Source organism: Oculina patagonica, chromosome 2 (genome assembly GCF_052425735.1).
Source record: "Oculina patagonica isolate OP01 chromosome 2, crgOcupat, whole genome shotgun sequence".
In the NCBI taxonomy this organism is placed as follows: Eukaryota; Metazoa; Cnidaria; class Anthozoa; order Scleractinia; family Oculinidae; genus Oculina; species Oculina patagonica.
Genome location: NC_135759.1, coordinates 8,539,663 through 8,567,137, shown reverse-complemented (window position 1 = coordinate 8,567,137; position 27,475 = coordinate 8,539,663). Strand labels below are relative to the sequence as shown.

Sequence of the window (27,475 nt, the reverse complement as noted above, 5' to 3'; positions counted from 1 at the left end):
TATCAAATCAGTGCGCGCGAAAAGCACTATTTACTTGTGTGGTATATACTAAGATGGTTTAACATATGAAACGAGCGGACATTTTCATTGCTTCTATTGATGCAACTCCTAGCACGCAACTCGTAATACCCGCGCGTATTATATGTTAAACCATCGAATAAGGTTTCTGTAAGAACGACCAACTTGTTTCTATTGTTAATAAATAATCGCGGGAAAATTGAACTAGTCCTTTATCATGTTAGGGCAAATATGAATACGTTTTGCCATATACTTTATTTCACTTCACGGTTGAGATGGAAATCGTCACGGAATCTAAGCAAGTTAATAAATAGGGATTCCGAAATGAAAAACAAACAAGTATCTTGAAACTTAATTATTATCTGAAGATTTAAGTTTAACTAATTTTACATCTAGTTTAATTAGAAAATTCTGGTACTTAATAAGTTCAAGGTTGACCAACCGTTTGATGTCCTAAAACAAAGCCATGAATCTTTAAGGACGATATTTAACCTTGCGATATTGCCTTGAAGTATCAAGACTCTTAAGCCTATGGACTTAAAGCCTTCAGAGAGTAGAACTATTTCTCTGATTACCAATTCTGTAATTCTACACTTAATTACGTAACATCGACACGCCTTAGATATCTAAGTTCCTCTTGTAAAATTAACATCACAAGACTATGACCCTGATAGAGCCATAAATATAGTATTTATTAAGTCAAATAATTTCTTGTAATAAACCAAAAATTGGTTTTTACAATTATTTCGCTTTTGGGCCTCACCTTCTTTCTGTTGAATTCTAACTGTCAGACGGCTTTGGATTTTAAGTGGTAACTTTACCTAAAGGAATATAGATCCAAAGGTTAAAGAGTAAAGGAAAATTCAAACATATCGCTGATGCTTCAATGAGGTAATCTTAGTTGAACAGCCGAATTCTTAAAGTGGCAGTGTCATTAAATTTCAGTCTACCTACTAAGAAGGTGTCCGTATAACTGAAAATCCACGTAAGGTGGCCTAGCCTGGCTAAAATGTATTGTAATAGTGTTGAAAATTGAGAAACAGTGGCGGGGATAAAGACTTGTAAGGCCAAACACCTGAAAAAGTTGGGACGACTTTTATAAACTTTAAAGTTTCAATTGGAAGAGATCACATAAAACCATTGATTATGCATTACTTTTGTTGCCCAGAGGTTATTCCGTTGATCAGCGAGCGAGTGAATCCTCGTAAATCTGGCACATTTACCTTAAAAACTTTCAACACCTCTAGTGACACTGACCTTAAATAAGTCGAAAAGTTTTTAAAGAAATATATACCCATAGGTTAAAGTTTGTTGACACGAGCTAGCACGTTTTTTCTTTCGAGAACTCGATGGCTTCGCGCCGGAAAATCTACAGTACTATCTTTGTTACGGAACCCGCAAATGAGGTCGCTTTCCTCAAACAAACAATAGAGCACATTAACTTAAGATTGTGATCTTAGTCGAACTTGACTTTATTTAACCATTATGTTAGTCAATATACTTTATTTCACTTCACGGTTGAGATGGAAATCGTCACGGAATCTAAGCAAATTAATAAACAGGGATTCCGAAATAAAAAAAAACAAGTATCTTGAAACTTAATTATTATCTGAAGATTTAAGTTTAACTAATTTAACATCTAGTTTAATTAAAAAATTCTGGTACTTAATTAGTTCAGGGTTGGCCAACCGTTTGATGTCCTAAAACAAAGCCATGAATCTTTTAGGACGCCGGCTATTTAACCTTGCGATATTGCCTTGAAGTAGCAGTCACTTGAAGTGACATCCACTCGGAGTGCCTATCGTTCAGACTTAGACTTAGTAAGATAATAGGCAATGGATCTTTCCAAGATTCTCTCGACCATTTTTCTTCTTGCATTGGGGCATTTAGGAAACGGGCAAGGTAAAGTAGTTTTGTTTTATTTTTTCCTTAAAGGTCTGTTTCTTCTGTCAGTTGCCTCTTTCCGCCGTCTTAATTCCTTTGATGTCTCTTTGAATCCGAAACATGGAGCAAAATTTGATTTCAGTGTATCAAATTAAAAAAAAAATAGAAAAAAGGCTAAAATTTCTATCAAGTTCTCAATATTTTTGTTGGTCTTTTCCATTCTTATAATCTGTGGCTTTAAAATTGGGAATAAGAAAAGGCAAATTCAGGTCAAAGCCTCGTTGCAATTCGTTTGTCTGTTTGTCATTGTTAATTTGGCGTGTTCTCTAATACAGTAAAACTCCACTGGCACATCAAAGTGAACGTGTACGATCATTTTCCTCCGAGGTTAATAAGCTATTCAAACACATGAACTTTGTCAAAATACTACTTTCTGCTAAAAGTAGTAGTAGTAGTAGTAGTAGTAGTAGTAGTAGTAGTAGTAGTAGTAGTAGTAGTAGTAGTAAGTAAGTAATAAATTGCTTTATTTGCTTGACCGTTACCGTTTACAGTGTTGCAAAAGCATGTCTAAACTAAAAGTAACAAAACGATCCTATTATATCATACTAAAACTTGATTAAGTTACATCGCTTTCACCTGATAATAACAATGCATCACGTAAATTCATAAATGAAGAAATAAACTTCATAACTGGCTTATTAACATGATAATCATTAGAGTTCATAAGAAGTTTAATGTTTTCTGAGGTTGTTTTCCTTTCAAAGTCAGGTACTATCTCATTGATTCGTTTTAAGAATGTCCGCCTTTGGGAATAGTATTTGCTACAATCTAATAAGAAATGTGTTTCGTTTTCTACTTGATTTGACTTGCACAATGGACATAATCTATTTGCTCTGGGTATATGGTCAGTCTGATATCTACCCAGTTCAATCATAAGTTTGTGATTACTTAATTTAAATTTCACAAGATTTTTTCTTTCATTAAAATATCTTAACTGTTGTAAATAATCAGATGCAACGTATTCATTTTTAAAAACTTTAAAAAATTCTTATTTCCTTGAGTGTTCTAGGCTATTTCGCTAGAAAGATATATATTTCTCTTTCATATTGGTTGTGATCGTTTAATTCTATAATTATCTAAAGATTCCGGGTCGAAATTGGGGAGATGGTAGTGTTCTATTAAATTCAAAAAATTGGAATAAAATCCGGAGTTGTTGATAGAGTGTAAGTTCTTTGACATAAGAAAAGATTGTTTGTTCTTTAGTAGTAGTAGTAGTAGTAGTAGTAGTAGTAGTAGTAGTAGTAGTAGTAGTAGTAGTAGTAGTAGTAGTAGTAGTAGTAGTAGAGTAGTAGTAGTAGTAGTAGTAGTAGTAGTAGTAGTAGTAGTAGTAGTAGTAGTAGTAGTAGTAGTAGTAGTAGTAGTAGTAGTAGTAGTAGTAGTAGTAGTAGTAGTAGTAGTAGTAGTAGTAGTAGTAGTAGTAGTAGTAGTAGTAGTAGTAGTAGTAGTAGTAGTAGTAAGCTTTATTTAAGTGTCAATCGTTGTAGCGTTTTACAGACTAATTGTTGACACTAATTGTTGACACTTTTATTTACACACGACCCCACAAGCTATGTAGCTTTTTATCCCATTGTGTATAAATAAAGGTTTTGATTGATTGTTTGGCTAATTAAAAACTAAGATAAACATTAAACGTTTGTGATTTTGAAACTCTTATATAAATAAAACTCTAGTTAAAGACATGTTTATACACTTATTTTAAATAAAACTCTAGTAACAAACGTACTTTAAAATATACAATTATAACATAATTACGATTAACTATTGCATAAATAACAGTTCTTGCAGCCCCGTCTTTAGTTAAGGGCGTTACGTCCCTTCTCCTTATCCGACGTTTAAAAGTACTCGCACTATCCATAACAAGTTCCTCCTTTGTCAACTTAAAAAAATGACCATTTTAATTGACAAAGGCCAATTTAAAATACATAAGATTCATCAGCTTCGAACAATTCAAATATTTGTGAACCATTTTCCTAGCTACTTGTTCTTTCGTGGATTTGGGATTCAAACATTGTGAGTCCCAGTGTTTGCCTTGGTACAGCGTTTTTACCTTGTTCTTTTTGCTTCTTTTGTAAACTTTCGATGGATATGGCTACAACTTATAGAAATGTTAAATATTGAGGTTTTTGCCTTTCTAAGTGCTATAATGAATGACTTGAAGAAAAACAACATTTACTGCGTTATTCTGAAAATTATTTCGCAATTTGTAAATCGACTGTTTATTTTAACCAATTCGCAAATAGGAAGTGAATTCTTTTCCTGTCATAGTTGAAAAATTTGGTAGTTTCCACGTACAATTACACTTTTAGAGAGTCCATAGCTAACTTTAACAAAAACCGACCACATTGAAACTATAGTATGTTTTTGGAAATGAAGTAGAACTCTCACTCAAAAAGGAAGGAGTTTGTACGTACCATTACGGTCGTTTTTTTAAACTTGACCGTTATTTGCTCAGGGTGACAATGGAGTAAAAACGATATTCATGTTTTTAATAACATGGCTCTTGCTGTTATTTCCAAATGATGTCAACCATACCATTTCTGTTAAAAAAAAGGAAGAACAATGTCAAAGATTTATCATAAGGGTTTCGTATGGACTAAAGCAAATGATAAAAAATAGCATACTTTATTTATAGCCAGATAACCCCTTTCTCACTGCAAGTTCAAATTCCATTTAAATAACGTATTTCTCGAATTACCAGTAAAATAAAAATCTGTAAGCCGGGATAGAAAAAGGTATTTTAAACAGCGCGCACATACAGCGAAAAATTGCCAAAATAACAATACATCGAGATTAAAGCCGTGAATTTCGTCTTTTACCTTAGTAAGATTTTCTGACCCAAAATATTGTTTTCATTTAGAAATTTACTAGTTTTCTTTGGATTCGAGATCGATTAATGTTTTTGCGATAATGAAATTTAACATTTTCAAATAAAGTGAATCTTCTCAACAGAAAGGAAATACAGAAGTTTTCTATATGTTTTTCTGTGGACAAACATAGAAACTTGCCAAAGAAGACAGCCATACCAATTTTTTGTTAAGTGTGTGGTCAGGAAATGTATAAACACACTTCTTTCCCATGAGATATTTGCATGATTTTAAACAAACATTCTTTAATCGAAAATAGCCTATTCATAGAAATTATAATAAAGGGGCACTGTCACCAGTTACACTTCAAAAACTCAAGAACTTTACGACATATGGAAACTACGAATAGTGGTCCAATTTTGTTACAAAATCACCATGAAAGTGTACTGAAGCGATAAACAAGTGATATTATTGTAATGCCATCAGGAACTTAAGATCTCAACGCGAAGAAGTCAGATGGTTTTAATTTTTCATGTTTTGTTCTTGTGGACTGGAAAAACACCTAAAAAATATTATAGCTCTCTTTTTCTTTCAACAACAATTTACAAGGTGCATTTCATGTAGAAGACAACATATTCGCCAATTTTAGTACTTTGCCGAAAAGCATTAAAATCCCCGTAACAATGTCTATTTTCTCTTGTTTTGTTTTGATTCGTTTCGTTTGTATTTTTGTGACAATAGCCACATGTAGTACTCCTGTGGATGTGGTGTTTCTTGTCCTATCACATGGCAGCATGATGGATTACGAATACACGTTGGAGAAGAGCTTTGTGATCGATACAGCGAAGAGGTTAGGACTAGCTCCAGGCAACACGCAAGCAGCCGTTTTTCAGTACGGTGAAACGGCATCAGTAAAGGCACGATTCGGCCAGTATACCACCATGGCCAAGTTCACCGAAGCTGTTAATGCTCTACGTCACGTGTATGATGGGTTACGTCGACTGGATAAAGGGCTGCGTGTAGCACGCTCTGAGCTCTCCCGAGGAGGACGAAAATATGTCCCTAAGCTTGTACTGCTAATAATTAACGGCCTTACATATGCAGATGGCAATGTCTTGCGTCAGAGTTACCAGCCCTTGAGGAATGATGGGGTTTATGTTGTTGCCGTGGGTACTCAATATAGCCTCAAACGTGAACTCCAATTAGTGACAGAGACTGACGATGACATCATTATGGTAAAGGACTTCCGAAATCTGAAGAGCGATGTTGGAAAAATAATCAGCAGGGCCTGTTATTTAATTAGTAAGTGCTTAAGTTTCGCCAAGAGCGAGGTGTAGATCTGAGGACCTATACTCAATTATGTTAAACAGGTGAAGTTTTTATTGCTCTCTAAGTGATCTTTTTGTGTGCCTTAACTCTTTCACTGCTAAAGTCGACTTTTCTCGACATTTGGAGGAGCAGTCAATGATCCACTTGTGACGACATCAATTTGAAAGTCAGCAGATTTTAGTGATAAGGATCTGATAGAGCTAGGTTTGACCTTTTCAAAGAACTATTCATTTTGCGTATCGGTCGCAACCTGACAGAGCTAATCGAGAAAAAGTCAATCACTTTTTAGTGCAAAATCGGTGCTTATCAAAATCTTGCTGCATTGTGGAAAAGTGCTTTTTAAGCAAACTTCAAGGAAATTCAGGATCGTAGCATCAAAAATTCAGTTTAACGGTAGAAAAAAAACCCTGTTTTTGGATAAATTTAGCACTGAAAGGGTTCAACTTGCTTTCGTGGTATAGTTAATAAAATCTTTAATTTGATCCAAAAATCCTAAAAGTTAACTAAACTTAGGTTTCCTTTACGCTCTGAAAAAGTTAAATCAGTGCAGCAAAAAAATGTTACATTGACCTTACTCTAACTTTTTTCATTATCCAAGGAATACACTTGTAAATATCTAATCTTAACTAACAATACAATGTTACAATAAAGGTTTTATTTTTTCCATATTTTCAGATAAATGTGCGAGCAATCCATGCCAGAATGGAGCTAAATGTGTCAATATTGTGAAAAACTATCGCTGTGATTGCAAACCAGGATATTCTGGAAGGAACTGTGAAACAAGTAAAGTACATTTATATTTGAGAAAGTAATAAATGTTTTAGTAACCGTGGAGAAAATCCTACATTTTTACACTTTCTCCAAATTAAGTCCAACTTGCACATCTGGTTCAAAAAGTTGTTTGAGACATATAACGCAATCCATGATACACCGACGGGAGTTTCAGATACACTTATTTGTGCAGGAGGCGCGTTCTAGTGTCGTTTCACGTAGCAAAACACTAATATATCAATTTAGCCAATCCTAAAAGCGGAGCTACAACCTTTTTTTTTTGCGAAAATACTCCCATTGAGATCAAGTTATTGTATATTCTCAAGAAAGATTCATAGCCAAAATAAACCGTCACCTTCAGTTGCAGAAGTTGCGCTTAGAAAAGTTATTACCCTAAACCAAAAACGCAAGGTTTGAGCTCGCGATTGAAGGGAAAACTATAACTTTGTCGGAGCTAAGCTTAATAAAAACATGACCTCGAAGAGTTGAACACTTAGCTTACACTTGACTCAAAGTTATGGTCATGTGGTACTAGTCAGCGGATACCTCGTTTTGACAACTGTCAATTGGCTATAACCTGGATGCTCAACATGAATTCGTTGGGATCTGATAAGTCGGCATTCTCCTTTCCTCAGTCGGTTTGCCTTGTGACTCCCCTCCATCTCCCCGAGAGTCTGTATAACCAATTCTATTTTTCAGTTTTATGGGTTTACAAAATTTCCTTATCAGATGAAATGATTAATAACTTACTGACGATAATTGCAGATATTAACGAGTGTGCCTCCGCGCCGTGCAGTAATGGCGGGACATGTGTGGACCTCGTGGCAAGATACCGCTGTGATTGTAGAATGGGATATTCCGGCAAGAACTGTGAAGCAGGTAATTTCTGCATATTTCTTACAAAGTTGGTCGACAATAAAGGACTTCCTCTTCTAGAGTGTTTCTTGCTTTATATGTTCAACGCCACAAATATTTGCACATAAATATCCATAAAAAACACACGCGCCCATGCATCCTATTTTATTGCACTTAAAGGGGCTGTGTCACGAGATTTAGTGCTGCTTGAATATCTAGTGAAAATGTTGGTATTGGTATTGGTTCATCTCATCTCATCTCATCTCATCTTATCTCGTCTCATCTTATCTTCAGGGGATGGCTGTATGTCTTTGAGTGTTGGAGATCAAGCATTCGACAAGGATGTTGATTTTGTTCCAATGAGTTGGTTTGAAACACCTTCAATTGTCCACGATGGAACAGGTAACACCGGAAATATTTTCATAGTATTAGACGGAGAAATCGTCTAGACGGCCAAGTCGTGTGACGATTTGATCGTCTATTGTGAATTTAAGACGGCTTTTATGCTTTTCTTTGCGTCTAGACGACCAACTCGTCCTTGAAAATTCGTCTTCCTAGACGGCCAAATTGACGGACAGATAAGAACGCTTTGTACTTCCAAAAACGTGTTCGTCCCGTTTTCACACTAAGACGACTTTTCCCTCTAGACGATTTGTCCGTCTCTAGTGTAAAAACGGCCTTTCATCGACCGCGCGAATAGTCGATCAGCCGCCATCTTGTATCCGCCATCTTGGATTCCAAATTCTTTTACCAAAAACGTCAGAAAACCACCTAAAATTATTGCAAAGCACTCAAAATAAAAAAAAATGCCGTTGCCATGGTGATGCCAAGTTCCTAATACAACAACCTATCCTACCAAATTATTCCCTGATACATTTTAGATAGACTCCCAAAGTTTGGCGGTGTTTGGTTTAATCTTGAAAAAGTTATAAACGTTCAAAGTCAGCGCGGACCACAAAAGCCCCCCCCCCCCCCCCCACCCGATCTGAATAGGGTTAAGTCCGTTCTGTGTATGAACAAAACTCTGATATGATAAGGTCGGATAGAATTTAACGATCAAATGGAAATTTATTATCGTAGCTTATTCTATTATCTCAATTTAAGGGCTATTAAACAATTATATGCCGAAGGAGAAGTGATTTATATTGAATAATCCCCGAGAAAAAGTCGAGGGGATTTCTCGACCAATGGAATGTCTCAATTCTTTTAATCATCACGTCTGAAATCATAAATCAAGCGTTTCATGATTCTAATCATAGTGTATGTTTAATTAATTAGATTAATAAGTAATTTTTTGTATTGCCCATGCCTATAGGTGGTTACGAAATACTTGGTCGGCATGTTCACATGGATTTCACTCAAGAACATCTCAAAGCAAAGAAAAAGATCAACATTGGAGATACTCAAGCGTCACCTAACAATATACGGCTAAAAATTTTAGCCGACACGGTGTATGTCAAGGTAAATGATATAACATAACATAACATGGCATGGCATAGCGGGACGTGACATGACATGACATGAAATGGTATGACATGGCGTGACATGACATGATATGACATGGTATGGCGTGACATGGCATGACATGATATGGCATGACATAACATCACATATATCAAAACGTAACAGAACATAACAGAATATAACATAACATAACATATAACATAACGTAACATACCTTAACGTTATATATCTTAACTTAACGTATCATAACGTGAAAAGGCCGCACCTGTGACCAAAATAGCCCAAGCGGGAATGCCTGCTTTTGTCCTAACAGGCGGAGCTCAGCCAAAGCAACATACACTACTGGACAATAAATATGTTTTCATTAATTAAGAAGTTACTTATTTATTTATTTATTTATTTATTTATTTGTTTTCATCACTTGGAATACAGTCTCCGACTTTGTGTAAATGTAAATGTAATACAGTAGTTAACGTAGTAACGTCGATGTAAGTAAGTTTGTAAAGGTAGTTGTATCTATGTACCCATATGTAATTCTAAGTAAATTTATGTTAATGTTAGTTTTATGTAAGTGTGTGTAAATAAATAGATAAATAAATAAAAATAATAATTAAGAAGGAGCAAGATTCATAAACAAGATTTTGCGACACATTTTTTCTTGTTTTTTTTTTTTTTTTTCAATCGAATTAAAGTAGGAAAGAAATAAAAACGTTATTTGAAGGCCTAGGTCGGTCTGTATTGAGAAAAACTATACCCTCGTTTTTCCTAATACGGACCTCTTGGCTGGCAAATAACATATATATGTATTGTAACGTAACGTAACTTAACGTAACGTAACGTAACCGTAACGTAAACTTTAGTTTCTTTCGAAGTTTAGAATAGCTAATAAATATATACAAGGAGCTCATATCTTCGAGAAGTACACTAAAATATTTCAAAGGGAATATAAAAGTACGATGAACACTTAAAAAAGAAAAAGAAAATGGAAAATGTATATATAGCTTAGCGTCTTAACGGAACTGGCGCTCTATATGTTTCGTCAGAATTGAACATGCCCGTCTTTGGTAGTCTATCACAGCTATACCAAATACGTTAAGGAAAATATTTTTGCACAAACGTAAACAAGATTTATTAATGAAACATTGGGGATTATGGTGACGGCAAAATCTGTTTCTATGGCAACTTAATATGAGGTTAAAGATACACTATTTTGGACCTTTCATGACTAATAACTCAAAAGCTACTCGGTGAAAGTTTTTTTGTTTCCACATATTTTTATCCAACTGACAAAATAAACAATTTGGTAATTTTTTAAAGAAATCTGTCAAAAGGATTCAGAGATACATTATTTTTGCATAAATTTAAGGTGACTATGAATATTTCTTACAGAATTTTCTAAAAGTGTCAGATCGTTTCCTCTGTCATTTTGACAAAAACATTTGAAAAAAAAGCTTTTACCGTCTAGTATTAAAGTAATTAGCCTTAAACGGTCAAAAAATGTATTTTTGACCACTTTTGTAGTTGCCATGGCAACAAATTTTGACATCACAGTGACTCCAATTCGTTTATTGATAAAACCTTTACAAGGATGTTTTGAAACGTATCTTAAACGGGCATTAAAAAACTTTAAGGATGTATTGCTTATAGACAAAAATTTAAAACGGATATAGCTTACTTGAGTTAATTGACTCGTTCTTATACTAATTAACAAGCTATTCTGTTACTCTTTATACAATTTGATTCAAAATCTGACTTCAAGTTGGGGATAGAATATTTTTTATTATAGAATTAGCAAAAGAAAAGAAATTGAAATCTCACTGGCCGTTTAGGTATTGAATGAGTTTTAACAATTATTTTTATTGCCTTTATCATCAGGGAAACCTCAAAATAAAAGGAATAAAAAAACTGACAATTCTAAGTAGAAGAGTGGTTTTTGTAAAAGGGAGCCAATTGGATCTTAGCGCACCGAATTTGTCCCAGAGGTTTGCCGGGAATCTCCCCGCTGGCGCTAATGGTGGAAACGGAAAACAAGGAGCTAACGGACCAACTGGTAGGTCAATGGGTTTGAAGTGGAGGGAACATCGACCCTATAGGTGGTTTTTATTGTCACGCAGCTGCCACGCCGCAAAAAATAAAATACAAAACGTTTCGTGGTTTCAAGTGATGTCATCAGAAGTGTAAAATTGAAATCGCAAGTTTTTATCCCTCGCTGGCTATTAGAAATCGTTAATGAATATATTGTTGAAGGTGTTTAGCGCCTTCGCTGTCTTCCCGACAGAGTATTATGAATTTCGAAGTTCCACACAACAGGACTTTAAAATTGGCGCTAGATGGCGTTTACGTTTGCATAAAAATACCCTCGTCGTGTAATTTTGAACTATCTGAATAGTCGAGGCTTGGCGAGAAGTGTTTACGCAAATGCTTACTTCTTTTTAGAGAACATTAACCGCTTTTTTATAGCAGAAGTAAATTCCAGATGTCTTTCTTGGTTTCAAGCTGCCATATTGGTTCCCAATAGCGTCTCCATACTGTGCTGTCTAAATTGTGTGGAACATTATGACAGATCGATAACTCAAGTACGAAGTACTGTCCAGACTTGAGACTTAGATCTATGTATTTTTCAACAAACTGAAAAAAATTGGATTTATGTTTTTTTCGCGGCGTGCCAGTTACCAGCTAACTTTCAACAATGTGTTTATTGAGGATGTGTTACAGCCAATGAAGGATAAAACGTCAAAGGAACTCCGCTTGATACGGGATCGATTAACCCACACGTTCGCTCGTAACCAACAATTAGAGCTAATTAGGATTTGACATTATTATAATAAGCTTTGCTACTTTTGTGTCTGCCTTTTATATGTGCTATATGACTTGCTAGTGCCGATACAATTTCGTCATTGGTTCTCCGTATAACTTACACGTCAAGATACAGACATTTTTTAGCCTACTCTGAGACCCAAAGCCGCCTTAACTTAAGGTAAGGTAAGTAAGGTAAGGTAAGGTATAAGGTATTTTATTCGACACGGGGGAGTAGGCCCAATCTCCCGAGCCAGGGGCTCAGTAAAAAAGCAACTTGAGGCGGTTTAAGGCGATTTTAGCTTATTTTGCCCAAACGTTATGATGATTTTGGGCGATTTAAGGCGATTTGGGGCGACTTTGGGCGATTTCGAGCGACTTAAGACACTTTAAGGACCTTAGTTGAGTTTCCTTAGACATGTACACGAGAATTATCATGGTACACCATAATGCATTGTTTAAGAAAATAACCATTCTATATATATAAACTATAGTCAAGCCATTTAAGGCGACTTTGGGTCTCAGATTAAGCCAACAATTACCGTTTTTTGGATTTTTCTTTAGACCTCACGTTGCATTGATTATTACAGCGTAGATACCATACCAATATGTTTAAAAATTTGGAAGACGAAAAAAGTACATTTGCATTGTCCTCATAATTTATGTCAGTGTTTCATTTGTTGTTTAAAGTGGAGATTTACGCCGATTTGTTGGAAGGCTACGTAAACATTTTAACAAATGGTGGAAATGGACTCAAAGGACAGGACGGGGCAAATGGTAGAAGAGGGACTAGCAGCTCTCACGAGGTACACACTTTAAAAAAATTATGTTTTTATTTTAAAAGAATGGCTCCTTCTTCAATTTACACCTTTCAGGTGCGAAATGCAAATTTGTGCTCTGGTATTCGTACCTGTTGAATAATCAAATATCCTAAAAGCTTAAATTACTTTAGAAACTCATGAAACCTAAATATGACATATATTTAATTGGTAAAGGGAGCACGAAAAGCGGAAATGATTACGGACAAATTGAAAAAAGTAAACAGGACAAAATGACAGGATTAATAATGTATAAATATTAAATATATTAATAAAATGTAATTTTGAAAACTAGACGCCTATTTATTTAAAAACAGACTATATGGGAGATTAAATATCCCAGTCAGCCACACCTTTGATTTTGTTGACATACGGCATTTTCCGTATTACATTTTACATTACATTACAGTGTCAAAGTGAAAAAGATTATCACAGTTAATCTGCTAAAGGTTATTTAACAGACTTCTAGGCGTGGCTGACTAGGGTCAATTATATGTTTTACTTCAAAAGCAAGCGGACCGTAGCTCGTATAAGTAGGAGGGGAGGGGGGAGGAGAAAGGGGGGGGGGGGGGGGGGGGGGGGGGGGGGGGGGGGGGGGGGGGGGGGGGGGGGGGAAAAAAAAAAAAAAAAAAAAAAAAAAAAAAAAAAAAAAAAAAAAAAAAAAAAAAAAATTTTAAAAAAACCAAAAAAAAAAAAAAAAAAAATTGTGGGGCCCCCCCCCAAGGGTTTTTTTTTTTTTTTTTTTCCCCCCCGCCGGGGTTTTTTCCCGGGTTTTTCCCTTTTTTTCCCCCCCCAAAAAAAACACCCCAAAAAAAAAAAACGGGGAAACCGAGGGGACAGGTTTGTCAGCGAAAGAAAGTCATATACACCCCCGTAAAAAAAAATTGATTTATTTATTTTTAAGTGCGAGGGAACACTTTACGTTCGTTAACAGCGTTGCTGTCCAACGTGGGAATTTACAACGCATTTCTACTGCTTAAAACCGAAAAACGCTCAAAAATAAATTGCATTAAAGTTAATTTTCATAAAAAAAAAACACGAAAAGTAAAAATTTGGGAAAAAAATGCCTATCAAAATGCCGCTGCCATGGCGATGTCAAGTTCCTGACACAACATCCTATCCTACCAAATTATTTCCAGATAAATTTTAGATAAACACAGAATGTTTGGCAGGGTTTAGTTGAATCTTGAAAAAGTTATAAGCGTTCAAAGTCAGCGCGGTCCTCAAAAGTCCCCCTCCTGGTCTGAATAGGGTTAAGCATGGAAGAAGTGTATCTGGAACGTACATTCTGCTATTTTTAAGCACTTCAAACACCTCCAGCCGTGAGTAAGGTGCACAGAGTAGACGAGCCATACTAAAAAGTACATCTATACGAGTAGGTGAGACTTAAAAAAAAAAGTTGAAAGTTCTTCAACCAGTGGAAATAAAACTTCTGAGGTGCTTCGACTTTCGATGAGAAGTGGACTAGAACAAAAAGTTTTGTGCCCCCCCCCCCCCCCCCCCCTTACCGGGATCATTATGCTGTGTGACTGGAAAAGGTACTTCAACACCAAGCGACCTTCCCCTCTAAACTATTCTGAAATAAGTGGTAGGCAACTTAACCCCAAATAAACATTACCTTTCAACTTCGTTTTTTATATTTGACTGGATTTATGAAAACCAGGTTAGTGAAATGTTCACTGTTGTAAGCGCAAATCGCCGTAAACGCGTTTAATCCGTGACATAGTCCCTGTAATTAAAAAAAAAAATGTGACGAGAGGCAAAGTCTGTTTCGGACCAAGTGGCTCACACAGCTGAAGCTTATCTTGGTACCATGATGATGATGATGATGATGATGATGGCTTTATTTTAATAGGACGTTTCGGGATGTGATTGTTGTTGATCGCTGGGTCACCTCCCACCCATTTAAACACCTGGCTGGAAAGAGCATGTAGAGAAGAGAGTAATTAAAGCACTGTGCATTTGCCCAAGAGCACAACGCAAAAAGCCGCTTTATCCTGTGTACATTAATTTGCTACCGGGGAATTAAATAGTGGCTAGTGGTAAGGGTGGTGGTAGGGGGATGGTGGTTGGGGGGGGGGTGGAAGGGGGGGGGGGGGGGGTTGCGTTACTATGAAGGACTAGTACCCCAATCAGGAGGACGTGTTGATAACTCCAAGTCTCTTCATGCTACGGATCCAGAGGCAAACGCAGACTGTCAACATTAAGTTACAGATAAAGAAAAAGCAAAGATGCAGCTGGAAGGTGGTCGTGTTAGGACTTACATGTATATTTGTTTTCTTTATAGTTTACGATAAAAAACTAAAAAAATAAACTGAAATACTCTCTTGACTGAACTTTACTTGAAATCAGGTAATGGTGGCAATGCTGGAAGCCTAACGTTCCACGTCAGGAAAGTGCAAGGGAAAGCAGCGCTGAAAACTTGTCCTGGTAAAGGAGCTGCAGCAGCAGAAAGTGGAAAGGGAGGGGCTGGTGAGTCACCTCTTGTTTTTTTTTTTTCGCTATTTTTAACTCGGTAAAGAGTTGTAGTGAGCGAAGTGATTTCACTCGATTCCTGTTAACATATACACCTAATGCGTGCAAGTGTTTGAATTATACATGTTCTCAGTTTGCCTACGTTCATTTCTAGTTAAATAACATAATAAATAAATTAACATGCTTATAATTAATTACCAGCCAATTGTATTGTATTAATGTTGAAATAGGCCAAAACTTAATGTTTCTAATGATATTATAATTTTGCTTAACCTTCAAGAAACAAAAAGGAAAAAGAAAAAGAAAAAACAGCAGTTTGCGTTTTGGAAAAGTTTTGAAATCAAAGAAGGCGGGTCCAAGACGAGGGCTGTTTTGACATCATGATGTAATTATCATGTGATGTGTCATCACCATTCCACGTGACGTATAGCAAGATATAGATTTTTTGATATACTATACATCCTCTAAGTTTCATTGTAATTGTTAGAATATTGTGGAAGTTACGGAGGGCGACCTCAGAAGACCCCCCCCCCCCCCCCCCTCCGGGTCTGAATAGGCTTAACTAGATTGATTATTTTCAGGGGGACAGGGTGGTCGTGGAGGACACGGGGTTAAATGTAGATATGAAAAGAAGTGCCGGCATGGCTTTGTATCCTCTAATTGCTGGGATGAGTGTTTGCCAGATGGTGTTACGGATGAAGCGTCTCGCGGGCCAAATGGAAGAAAAGGAAACGATGGACGAGGTAAAAATGAAATCGAAAATCTCGAATCCAAACTCATAAAAATTGGTCATTGGACGATTGATTGATTGTTTTCCTTGTTTGCCTTTGTTTGTGTGATTTATTAACACCTAATTGCAATAAAGTGTCCCCATTTAGTGGTTTTATTACTGCTATTTTAGTTTTTGACACTCAAATAAAGGTTTTATTATTATTATTATAAGGTTGTCAGAAAAAAAATAAAAAAAGTAAGTCAAATAAGAAATGATTAAGCGCGCGCATGCATTAAATTTATTCGTAAACGGCCTTTTAAAAGGCCTCAAAATACCAATAAATCAATTAATCTTGTTCAGAAACCCATAATGTCTTGTTACAGCATAAAACGTTGACTCAAATTATGCAAATTAATAGTCGTGAGTTTTCTTTAAACGCTACCAGTTATAAAATTACATTAATAAATTCCTATTTACCTTTTTCTATCTTTTTTCCTTACAACGTTATTGCAATTGGGTATACTCACTTGTGTTTGTTAGTTAGTTGGTTATAATTAGTTAGTTTGTTTGCTTGTGTTTGTACCCTTGAATGAACAAGAAATATATACGCAAGTATTATTGGCTGGAGGGGGATGGGGGTTAGTTACTTTTGATGAGCTTTTTTCAAATACCTTAAAATTCCGGTTATAAGTTTTGGGCTTTCACAACTTCGTGAGGGGTTTTGGTGGGCTTATAAGCGGAGGGGCTTATATCCGGGAGGGCTATAAGGGAATTAGAAAAAAAAAAAACACTTCGAAACGAGCCACGGGATTGTTGTTCGAATACGTGCTAAGTGAAAACGCATAATAAACGACATTTAACCCTGTGGAGGCTTATAACCGGTTGTATATTTTTGTTTCCAGGTAGATGGGCCAAAAACCTGGGGGCTTATAACCGGAACTTTACGGTATATATAAACGATTGTTTCATGCTTTAGCGTGCACAATCGACTTATGGTGCATAAAGAAATTTTGGAGTACACAAAAGTAGCGTAAGATCGCAATGGAGGATAGCCGAGCGTAATTCTAGCTTATAAGATGCTCAATACACTTTCCCCGTGCAACATTTAACAATTCGACTATGAGCCCGAGTTCTCTATCGCTTACAAAAACGAGGATTGCCGACGAATAGGCGAATTGTTTGAGATTTTGTTTTTGGACTTTTAGAAATGAAACTAAGTGAAATTTTGATATCGTAATCCAAGACTTCTTATAATTGTTTTTATCAATTCAGCAAGTATGAAAACTGAAATTCGCGTTATTCCAAATTTTATATGACGTCATAAAGCGGTCGTGACGTCATAACTTTTAAAATGATGCAATTTGACAAGTCCTTGCTACAGAACTTGCTTCATAAATGCACGCTATTCGTGGTGTTGATTTAAACGGATAAAATGATATATTAAAGTTCTGTTACCTTTTTGTTTGTTTTTTTGTGTTCTGGTCACGTGAGTTACCAAATATGGTCATGACTACTGAAAATAAAGACAACCTCAAATAGAAAAACATGGATGGCCAAGAAATAAACCCAGGATACTAAGGGCGGCCAACATATAACGGTTGGAATTCATCCATAGTGTTCATTTTGTAGTCAAGGTTCCCTCCATAACGTAGGACTTACAACCAATTATATAACAGCTTAACTGACCATTCAGTCTAACCAGACCAGCCATCAATTATCTTAGAAATAAAGCTTAATAACCATTATTATTTTAGTAATTTGCAGTCTATTTATTTTTGTAATTATTTATTTTAGCTGGTACGGCTGGCTCCGATGGTTATCTGGTAGCACCGTACATCCAAAAATCGCCATTCGGCGAAAGCGAAATGAAAAAATATCCATTGGCTTTGTTGAAACTAATGACGAGATACGCGGAAGACCTTATTTGGGCTAACAAGATCTCTAGCAGCGAAGCTGTGTTAAATTTCGTAATTCAGCTGACGCAGGGAAGAGAGGAAGCATCTTACCTGAGAAAAGGTTAGTCTTCGGATCTGGGTTGAACAAACATGGAGAAAACGCCTGCGGTTTAATAGAGAAAATGCAGAATATTTCAAATCGGAGTGTCGTCGCTTTTCTGTTGAAAAAGTACCTTATTATAGAAATTAACGCTTGTGTTAATTAAGGTATTTTAAATAACCACTTAATCGAAGGAAAAATAAGGAACGAAGAAAATTAACACAAAAACGGGGATAGCATTTCAAAATAAAGGAAACTAACGCGACGTACACAAAGAAAAACACTTGTTGAGACAATAGGAATAAGTTTATTTCAACACTAGGCGTATAATCGGAGACGGAAACAATGTTCTTGATACATCGAACGTTCTTCGCAGTTTTAGTGACACCAGTAGGTTTCCACCGTGATGAAATAATGCATTTTCCTAGGAGATTAGATTGGGGCCAAAATAATTGAAATGAAGGTAGCGGAAATAAACGTTCCACTTAATTAACAGCGCGGTAATTAACGTCAACAAAAATTAACGCGTCGTAAATTAACGCGATTTTTTTTAAATTCGCGTAAATTTCATGAAGCGTTAATTTCATATAATAAGGTAATACACTTGAGCCACGTACCTGATTTTGCAGCAAGTCAGCAATGGCAAGCGCGCTGAACGTTACACATTTATACTACACTTTTACATAACGTCCTTATTAGCTGATGTCGTTACAGTTTACAGGTGGGATTTCAACAAATAAATAAATAAATGAACCGATCGCTTTATCAAGTCTGACCCGACACTCTAAAGATAAATTGTCAGGCGTGGCTGGTTGTTTAGGAACGTTTGTTAAAAAAAAAAAAAAAAAAAAAAAATCGTTGATATATCAGAGCCTTTTTCCGTGGGTATGGCTCAAGTTTATTCGCAGATGTCTATCTTACCTATGTCGAACAAATAGCTAATGTAGAGAAAAGAGATTATAAGAATGAATGAAATGAACCCTAAATTATAACAGGAAACTACTTTAGTATCTTAACTTACTTAAGAATTTGCATGCGTAAAGGGTTAAATTTCAATGTTCGTTATCCTGAAGAAACAACACCGCAATGACACTGTTTTTAATGCTTATTCCTGGCTCTTTTCTTCTATCCCAGTTGCAAAACGAAGGTTATACTTCCTTAATAAAGAAGGATTTGACCGATTTGGTAAGAACAAGATGTACGCCCCTTTAATGAAATGGGATGCCATTAAGAAAAAAATGACAATCATGAAAGATCGCGCAAAGTCGTACGAGGATGCTTATAATAGCATAAGGACGTCGATTGAAGATGAAATTTCTGAGTTGAGAAACTTGCTTCCAAACGCAACGTTGATTCAAGTCCGCAAGAAGAGAGAACAAGTCGTAGAGGACAGAAGAGTAGCGATAAGCCAGAAAGGAACTTATGTCGCAGTAAGTTGAACGTTGTACTTTCTGTACCTTGTTCCAAATGTCACGAGGGCTATAAGGGCACCTACTGAATTTCTGATGTAAATTTTTTGACAACACGTCCGCGCTTCAGGCGTCTGGCAGGTTTGTTCCGCCGCTTCAAACATTTTCGAAGTCATCGCCAAAAATGGCTTTGCTTATAGATCGTGTTTTGATAGGTTACGTTTGTTTGTTCGGATTTCAATAGCTGCCGCTATATTTAAGGTAAACTTTGATTTATATAGTCATAAAAATAAAGTGACGCCTTTGAAACAGGTGGTTTAGTTATATTATTTAATTACTGTATTGTCTCGATTAAACGCCGGGTACCGAATAAACGCCGGGTACTGGAGGTGGAGTGGAAAATAGGCTCGAGGTACAACAAGCTGTAGGAATATTAGCCAGATACATTTTTGTCAAAAAAAAAACGAATACAACCGGTTGTTTATGAAAACTGGGCTCAAATATACTGCAGGAGTCAAATAAACGCCGGGTTCACCAGGCTCAGTTTCAAAAAAAGCCGGGGGCGTTTAATCGAGAAAATACGGTTTCGACCTTCGTGAAGAAAATGAATTTTTTGCCAAAAGATCTGACGCCAACGGAACGCCTTCATCCAACATTTCTCCCTCCTAGAAAACAGGGGGAAAAGCTCCATGAAACTTCTTAATAACACAATATATATTTTTTTCCAGTAGGATAAGAGTATTGTTGTCGTTAATAAACTATAGTTTCCGTCTTTAATTATCTTTACATATTTGTAACGGTAGGCTATTGGGGAATTGGAAGCAAGTATGAACAGCTCTCTCGCGGCCATAGACGTGCTGGTGTCTAGTGTGTATGAGAAGTCCAAGTTTAATAAAGTCGACCTTTTTGCCATACTACAAGGTGTAACTGGGTTCTTGAAGGAAGTTAAAGGAAAAGATCCACTAGCAGCAATCAATGAAGCTTTAGGAGTGATTGGTCATTTTACTACTAAGTGTAATTCTGGTACACTCCAAAGCATCAAGGACAAAATTAGCAAATGGATGACATTTGGTAAAGCATACACTGCTCTTAAAGACTCTAGTGATCTGGATTTTGACCAAATGGACGTTACAGCTGTACCAGAGATGATGAAGGTAATCATTCATTTTTTAGATAGAAACAATTCTAGTTACAAACGTTATTAAATCCGTTTTTCTTCGTCTATTTGAAAGTAAACGTTTTAAACGGTTTGATTGTGCGTGTGCGCCGAGATTGTGGTGAAACGAACAAGTTTTTCAACAGCCAATCAGATTCGGGCGCTTTTGTGGCGTCTTTTCAAAATAGCCCAGAGGTCCCGATCCCTGGCGCAGACCAAAAGGATTGCGGCCTCTGTGGACAAGGTTGATGACGTCACTAGCAGGTGTTTTGCGATGTATTGAAAGTGAAAATAAATTAAAATAGTCTGTCCTTTGAGAATCTTTCCACTGTTAGAGCATTATGTTTTTATCCCCGCTTTTATTGTTTTAGTACACAACGGCTTTCTTTCAACCTCCATCTTTTGAGATGCTAAACCCTAACCTGACCCTATCGAAACCTTCCAATCATTGCCCACTAGCGTGATCTTTTAAACTTGTGGTCAATTGCATGAAACTAGCGTTGGTATTGTACGGTTATGATTGGTTCATTCATAAAAAGAGATCGAAAGATTGATGTATAAAGATAGCCGGTAACGTTGTGCACGTAATACTAAAAGCGCCGTGTAAATTTATGGGGTAGTAATCGTAAGAGATCGCCAAAATCTTGGATTTGATGACTTCAATAATGCCATGTTACGTCAAAGTTCCAAACTCAATACATATATCGTTTAGAACTTTAAAATATCTCAACAACGTTTTGAATAAGACAGTATTGTTTTAACTACAAAAGGCTAACCTGGAAATGAACAAGAAAAGTCTTGCAACGGACCTCGTATGCATGCTGGACGAGAGGTCATTACCCCGAGACAAGGCGAAGCTGGAGGAACTGATTGATCGGTTCTTTATTGCTGGCTCAACAAGAATTGATCTTATAGGAAAGGTCCTGGAATTAGACAACGGCATTGGGGGATTTAACTTTCATATCCGAAACTTGAATGAGACAGCAAATGATATCGAGAAGCTTTTTGATTCTGAAGGTAAGGGCTTGTTGATTATTATTGCCATCGAATCAGCGACAATTAGATTGGCTGGGTACGTCTCTGCTTGGCTACTCAACTTTTCGTGGTAGTATAAGCCGGTTTAGCCAAAATTGTTTGCGTCATGGTTAAACAAGAAGTACAGAAATGATAACTGAAGGAAAAATACATTCGTATTGACCAGCAGCCGAATAAAAAGCTGTATTTGATCTCTCCAGCCCTTTATCTGATGTGTCTTTATCTCCTACCATTGATATTTTATCTGTAAGACAATGCTTTAATGAGTGTGTCAACATGTAACTTTCTAAAGGGCGGACAATGTTGGTGAGAATTACATTTAAACCAAGGATGTGTTTTTCACTGTTCCTCGTTTCCATTCTGCTTCCTTGTCCTCCTCCTCCTTTTCCTCCTACTTCTCTTTCTCCTCTTCTTCCTCCTTCTCCACCCCCTCTTCCTTTTTCTCATAGTCTTTCCTTCCTTCTTTTCGTTTTCCTCCTACGACTCCTTCACCTTCTCGTCCTCCTTCTCCTCTATCTCCACCTTCTCCTCCTTTTCTTGTTCTTCTACTCCTTCTCCTTCTCGTTTTTTCTCGTCCTTTTTCTCTTTCTCCTCCTCCACCTTCTCCTTCTCCTCGTTCTTCTTCTTCTTCTTCTTTTTCCTTTTTCTTCTTCTTCTTCTTCTCTTCTTCTTCTTCTTCTTCTTCCCCTCCTCCTTTTCCTCCTCCTTCTTCCTTCTTTTCTTCCTCCTTCTCCCCTTTTCTCCATTCCCTTCTCCACCTTTTCCTCCTCCTTCTCCTCCTTCTCATTATCATCATCATTGTTATTGTTTTAATTTGAAGGCTCGCAAATTGAAGATACCGTCAAACAGATGCTTCTCGATGATCTTTTGACTTCTTATCAAGAAATAGAAACAGGATTTGCTGATAGTTTGTATCAGTTGTACAAAAGTTTTGAGTTCCGCTCGCTATGGGATGAGAGCGACAAACTGGCTGCATTCCAGCGACGTGCAAGTGAAGCAGCCAAAGGCACTGGAAAGCTTGAAGGAATTGTTGAGCTGACCAATGCTATGCTTGAAGTAGACAAGCTTGAAAGTAAAGCTCAAGATTGCTTCAGTAGGATGCATTACTCCACTAACACACACAAATGGTCTTTTGACAATGTCAAAGACAAAGTGGTATGTTTACAGATGTTAAAAAGGGTTTAGTAAAAGAACTTTGGTCAAGTTTTCCTGCCTTATTTTGAAATACCATATAAATAACGTTAAACGGCGTTACAATTTGCTCCTTAAAGTCGAAATTTTTTATTTGTGTCGATCTTATGCGTCTATGTTCGTTAAGTAACTCAAATTCTCAACAGGAGTGTTTTGTGGCCACAGTCAATTAAAAAAATGATTGCGTCTGATGTGCCTAGTGTCCCATTATTGAACCGGAGCCTATCCAGCCACCGCAGCATTTATAATCTTCACGCTAGTCCATCGCAGGGTCGCTTCAGCTGTAATATTAAATTATTTCGTATTCATTTTTACCTAAGGCGAGAGGGGCGCTATTAGAATAACGGGTCTTGCCCATGAAAACAACACAACTAGAATACAGCAATAATTTGAAGAAAAAAATGATATCAGTATATAATCACAATGACATAGTAGTAAATCGATCTTTTTACTTAAGACTTTTTTAAAGGTGTAAAATGTTATGATAAACAACCATTAATAATAAAATAAGAACTTTTTAATGTACTTTAAAACTACTGATTGTTTATGCTTTTCTTAACTACTTCCAGATGTTTAGCGAGATTCATGAGGGCAAAACAAAGTTCTCTTTGCATATATCGGACAGCTGCAAACAGTGTTACAATGTTCGTCTGTTAAAGGTAAAGCATGTGTAACAGCTTTATATACGATACGATTATCATTATCGACTCCCTTAGAGAGTTAAGAGACCGCGACGGGGAAGCCGCGGTCACCTCGTCAATAAAATGAACCTTTTTGCGTACAACACAGGGAGTAATCAAAATTCATTTAGTTTGTTTTACATTTTCAGAGCTATGATATGAATTTTGTAGAGTATTAGCCAAGCAGAGAAAACAGGAACTATAAAACAATGACGCAAGTCGTCGGCAGTTTCTGGCTATCTAACTTCAAACTCAGAGGTCTATCAACTAAATTTTGTTACACTGTAGACATGCTCGGGTACAAATATCACTGATTTTGAATAATTCAAGACAATTCTGAGACTTACGTAAGGAAGCGATTTCATACAGACATACATAAAACCAAAATAGAATGTAAAGTGTTAATGGCAAGTTCGGAAAAACCAAAACCGATAGATCGGAATACAAAAGTTATTTAAGGAACGTCTACGAAGGTCTAAACCAAGGTCAGTGCACTGACCACCGATGGATTTTTTTTTCAAAGCTAAAAGCTTTTGGTAAAGTAATACAAACAGTTTTAGGTATGGGCTACCGGGTTCTTCAAATGCGAGATTCAAATGGTAACCAAAACTTACAAACAATTGGTCGTGAAGTAAAATCACGCAATTCAAAAAAATATCATCACGCTTTATAACACCATATTTAGGACTGAATGAGTAGGACAGCTTCGAGTTACAGCTCACGCTCGCGTGTGACACAGAATTTGGCCATTCTTTGTTGTTGTGCCAAGACAGACGACTGCTAAGAAACGTAAGACCATAATCAAAGTAGTACCCTCGTCAATTAGAAAAAGATTGAGTGTGCGTTTGATCCCAGCGAAACTTCAAGCCAAGCCTGATGTTTTCGCGGTTTTTCTAGGATGATGGGCGTTTATGTTACTTGTTTATGCGCATGCAATTAAAGTCGTAAGGCAACGCCACGCCACGTCACCTATTCGGCGTTTTTGAAGGGCTTACTTTTATTAACGATGAATGATGACCCTAAATAGGAGCATGAAGTATTCAACATGACACGAGCATGGGACAAAGAAAACGCTTTCCTTGTCCCATGCCCGTCTCATGTTGAAAACTTCTTCTTTATTATTTATTACCCAGCTCAAAATTTACCATCTTCATTATTTACTACAATATATTTTACTTTATTCAATAATGGTTAATTTTCACGACCCCCATTCAAACATGTTTGTCTCCGTTTTAGATGTACGTGGAGCTTTATGGTGACAATACTCAAAATGGCAACTACCCGTCGAAGGTTTATCTGAAATTACGTCATATGACTAGCTCACAATTTAGAGATGGAAATGGAGACATCAGGGAATTCCGGCAAGTGTTGGGATCTTTGCGAAAGTTTGAATTCAACCGTTTCGCAATAACTAACACCACTAAATGCAACGAAGAGAAAAAGAAGGGCAACAGTAAGTGATTGAGGATTTGTTCTTAATTCATATTTAATTTTTGTGAAAGTAAATTTTAACTTCGCCAACTTTTGCGCGAACGAGACTGCTGGCGTCAATAGCACGAGATGTTTCCAATGGAAACTAGCTCTGTTGCCCCTGACAACAGCAGACTTTGGGGGTAAAACTTGGGCGCCAAACTTCCATCGTTGCATACTCAACTGGTAGGCGTAGTAAACTAAACTTATCACAAAAATCGTATAGCTGACCACAAAAATAAAATTGTGTATATCTTCCAGAGGATTCCTCTTACTGTATGCCGAAAGATGATGGTCGCTTTCAACCGATGTGCTGTCACTTCCTGAGCGATTCGCCATGTGATGACAAACTTCTTGGGGCAGTGGAATGTAAGAGTCCATTTGGAACCTACGAACTCACCATACCGATCGATAACGACGCTCCCTGCAAAGCAAGTGAAACGATGATAACGCATGCAAATTGCAAGGACTACGATGTAAGTGGTGTGAGGTTGCACAAGGTAGACCATATTCAGGGCCGTAACTAGCAAGAGGTAAGGCGAGGCACTTGCATCGTCTTAATTTTGCCCAAAATTGCAAACTTAATGTTTTTGCTAGTAAAATAAACCCCAGTTGAACAAGATTGACTTTCCTCAAGAAATACCTCATAAAAAATTCTCTGAAGGCGATTCAGAGCTTTTAGATTTCAAAATTTTCTGGAGGGCATATGTACCCCATAAAACCCACTAGCAAGATCTTGCCTGGTGTATGGAAAAAGTCTGGTTACGGCCCTGCATATTTGTATTCTTAGAACGTTATTGAAATGGAACCAGCCTCTTATGGATTCTAGCTGCGGGTGAATATCATTAAGAAAAGCTTCATGCCAATTGCATTTGGAAATATTTTCTGCGCTACGCTACATTCGTCTCCATTCGCAACTTTAAAACGAGGATAATACTGGCGAGTGCAGAAGCGGCCTTCAGGTAAGTGGGCGGCCGTATCATGCAGAGTCCAACAATTAAGCTATTGGTTTTCGTCCTAAAAATTAGCGCATATGTAGATACATTCGTCCTAAGGTAATGGCTATGTAGCCCTCGCCTAGTTCTACATGGTAAGATATTTTTTCTAGTTGGTTATGTTCAAACTTCCTGATTTCACTTCATCGGCCTTTTTTGAATGCCATCTTGGATTTTACTATTTTCCAAGAGAATTGGAGAATAACGTGAACCTATACAAAATCGGAAAAAAACATAAAATGTTAAATGTATTTTCCAGGAAAACTAGAAAAAAAAAAACACTAATGAATAAAGTAAAAACTCAATTAACCTATATATAACCTGCATAAAGAAACGATTACCATAACAACGAGAAGTAACGTGGAGTACAATTAAATTGAATCTTTTGCAAGGGATAAATCAACCGCTAAGGAAACGTCTTTGTTGAATATGCGACAAAATACCTCGCGAGAGGAAGATTAAATCTACCAAAGCCAGAGATTTTGATTGCTTACTTCCCTAGATACAACTTAACAGACCAGTTGCAAAAAGCATGCTTGGCCTAGGCACAATTTGGGTTGACAAATCGTTATTCAAAAATATGTAGGATGGCATATAATGTGGCATGAAAAGCAGATAACAGTTAAATTGTTAGTTACATATTTTGTATATTTTGACACATTTCTCGGTATGTCGACTTATGATGACTCGTTATGGGTGGAAAAGCAATTTTGCTACATGGCGTCGTAATTCGTTTATCATCTTTAGGCTGCGTCACTTTTTGTAGCTAATCTAATTTGCTCTTTGTAATTCAGCGATCCCAGTTAACCAAGATGAATGTCTGGATTCACTATATGTATTGGACGGATAAATACCCAACCGGACCAAAAGATGTGAGATGCGGCAGTTCCATTTCAAGATCCCCGCCCAGGGCTCCAGCAGAATACATTGAACCTTCCCTTAACACCGTACACGAAGCATGAAGTTACATCGAGAAAGGACCAAAAAACAAACCGACAAAGGAAACATTGATGATTAAATGAAATTGAAGTAATCATTGGTACATGAAATAATTTTATTGTTAATAAAATAAAGCCATCCATTTAAAATGCTTATTCGCTGACATCTTAACACCTCAAGCGAAGCAGAGTAAAAAAATGTGAAATATGGGTACATATTAAAAAGGTTGGGAAAGAAAAAGCTAAAAGTGTAGAATTGTATTAACACTAAAATTATATACCAAGCAAGATATATTGAATTAATAATGTTAATGAATAAATGGACGAGTTTATTGCCTAGACAGTGTGTTACTCGTTTACTTTACCTTAAGTTGAATTTGTTCAATAACGGTTTAATTTCTCCCTATGCAACAGATGTACGCCAGGTAAACCCCATGCTAAGGAATTTACTACTAGGGAACTCACTAGTAATGAACTCATTACTAGGGAACTCACTACTAGTTAACTCACTACTAAGGAACACAAAACAAGGGACCTCACAACTAGGGAACTCACTACTAAGGAACTCACTACTAGGGAACGCACTACTTGATAACTCACTACTAGGGAACACAAAACAA

At 36.7% G+C, this 27,475-nt stretch overlaps 1 protein-coding gene across 1 annotated transcript; it reads left to right on the top strand.

The window, feature by feature from the left end:
• Positions 1 to 1,790: 1,790 nt before the first annotated feature.
• On the top strand, positions 1,791 to 27,190 carry LOC144642139 (uncharacterized). The gene is made up of 20 exons (XM_078501130.1): positions 1,791 to 1,920; positions 5,508 to 6,068; positions 6,771 to 6,878; positions 7,632 to 7,745; positions 8,016 to 8,123; positions 9,037 to 9,182; positions 11,061 to 11,235; positions 12,672 to 12,787; positions 13,310 to 13,332; positions 15,192 to 15,271; positions 15,856 to 16,017; positions 17,781 to 18,002; positions 19,116 to 19,411; positions 20,194 to 20,544; positions 21,317 to 21,563; positions 22,402 to 22,736; positions 23,342 to 23,431; positions 24,689 to 24,905; positions 25,184 to 25,398; positions 26,712 to 27,190. The coding sequence occupies exons 1-20, from the start codon at positions 1,854 to 1,856 to the stop codon at positions 26,877 to 26,879; spliced, it is 3,801 nt and encodes a 1,266-aa protein (XP_078357256.1). The 5' UTR covers positions 1,791 to 1,853; the 3' UTR covers positions 26,880 to 27,190.
• The last annotated feature ends 285 nt before the right edge of the window (positions 27,191 to 27,475 follow it).

What these genes read in the sequence shown, in the direction of transcription:
- LOC144642139 (XM_078501130.1), top strand. Translation starts at nt 1,854, where the DNA reads ATGGATCTTTCCAAGATTCTCTCGACCATTTTTCTTCTTGCATTGGGG. An exon ending in CAGGGCCTGTTATTTAATTA is followed by an intron (nt 6,069 to 6,770) that starts GTAAGTGCTTAA and finishes CCATATTTTCAG; the next exon opens with ATAAATGTGCGAGCAATCCA. An exon ending in AAAAGGAAACGATGGACGAG is followed by an intron (nt 16,018 to 17,780) that starts GTAAAAATGAAA and finishes TATTTATTTTAG; the next exon opens with CTGGTACGGCTGGCTCCGAT.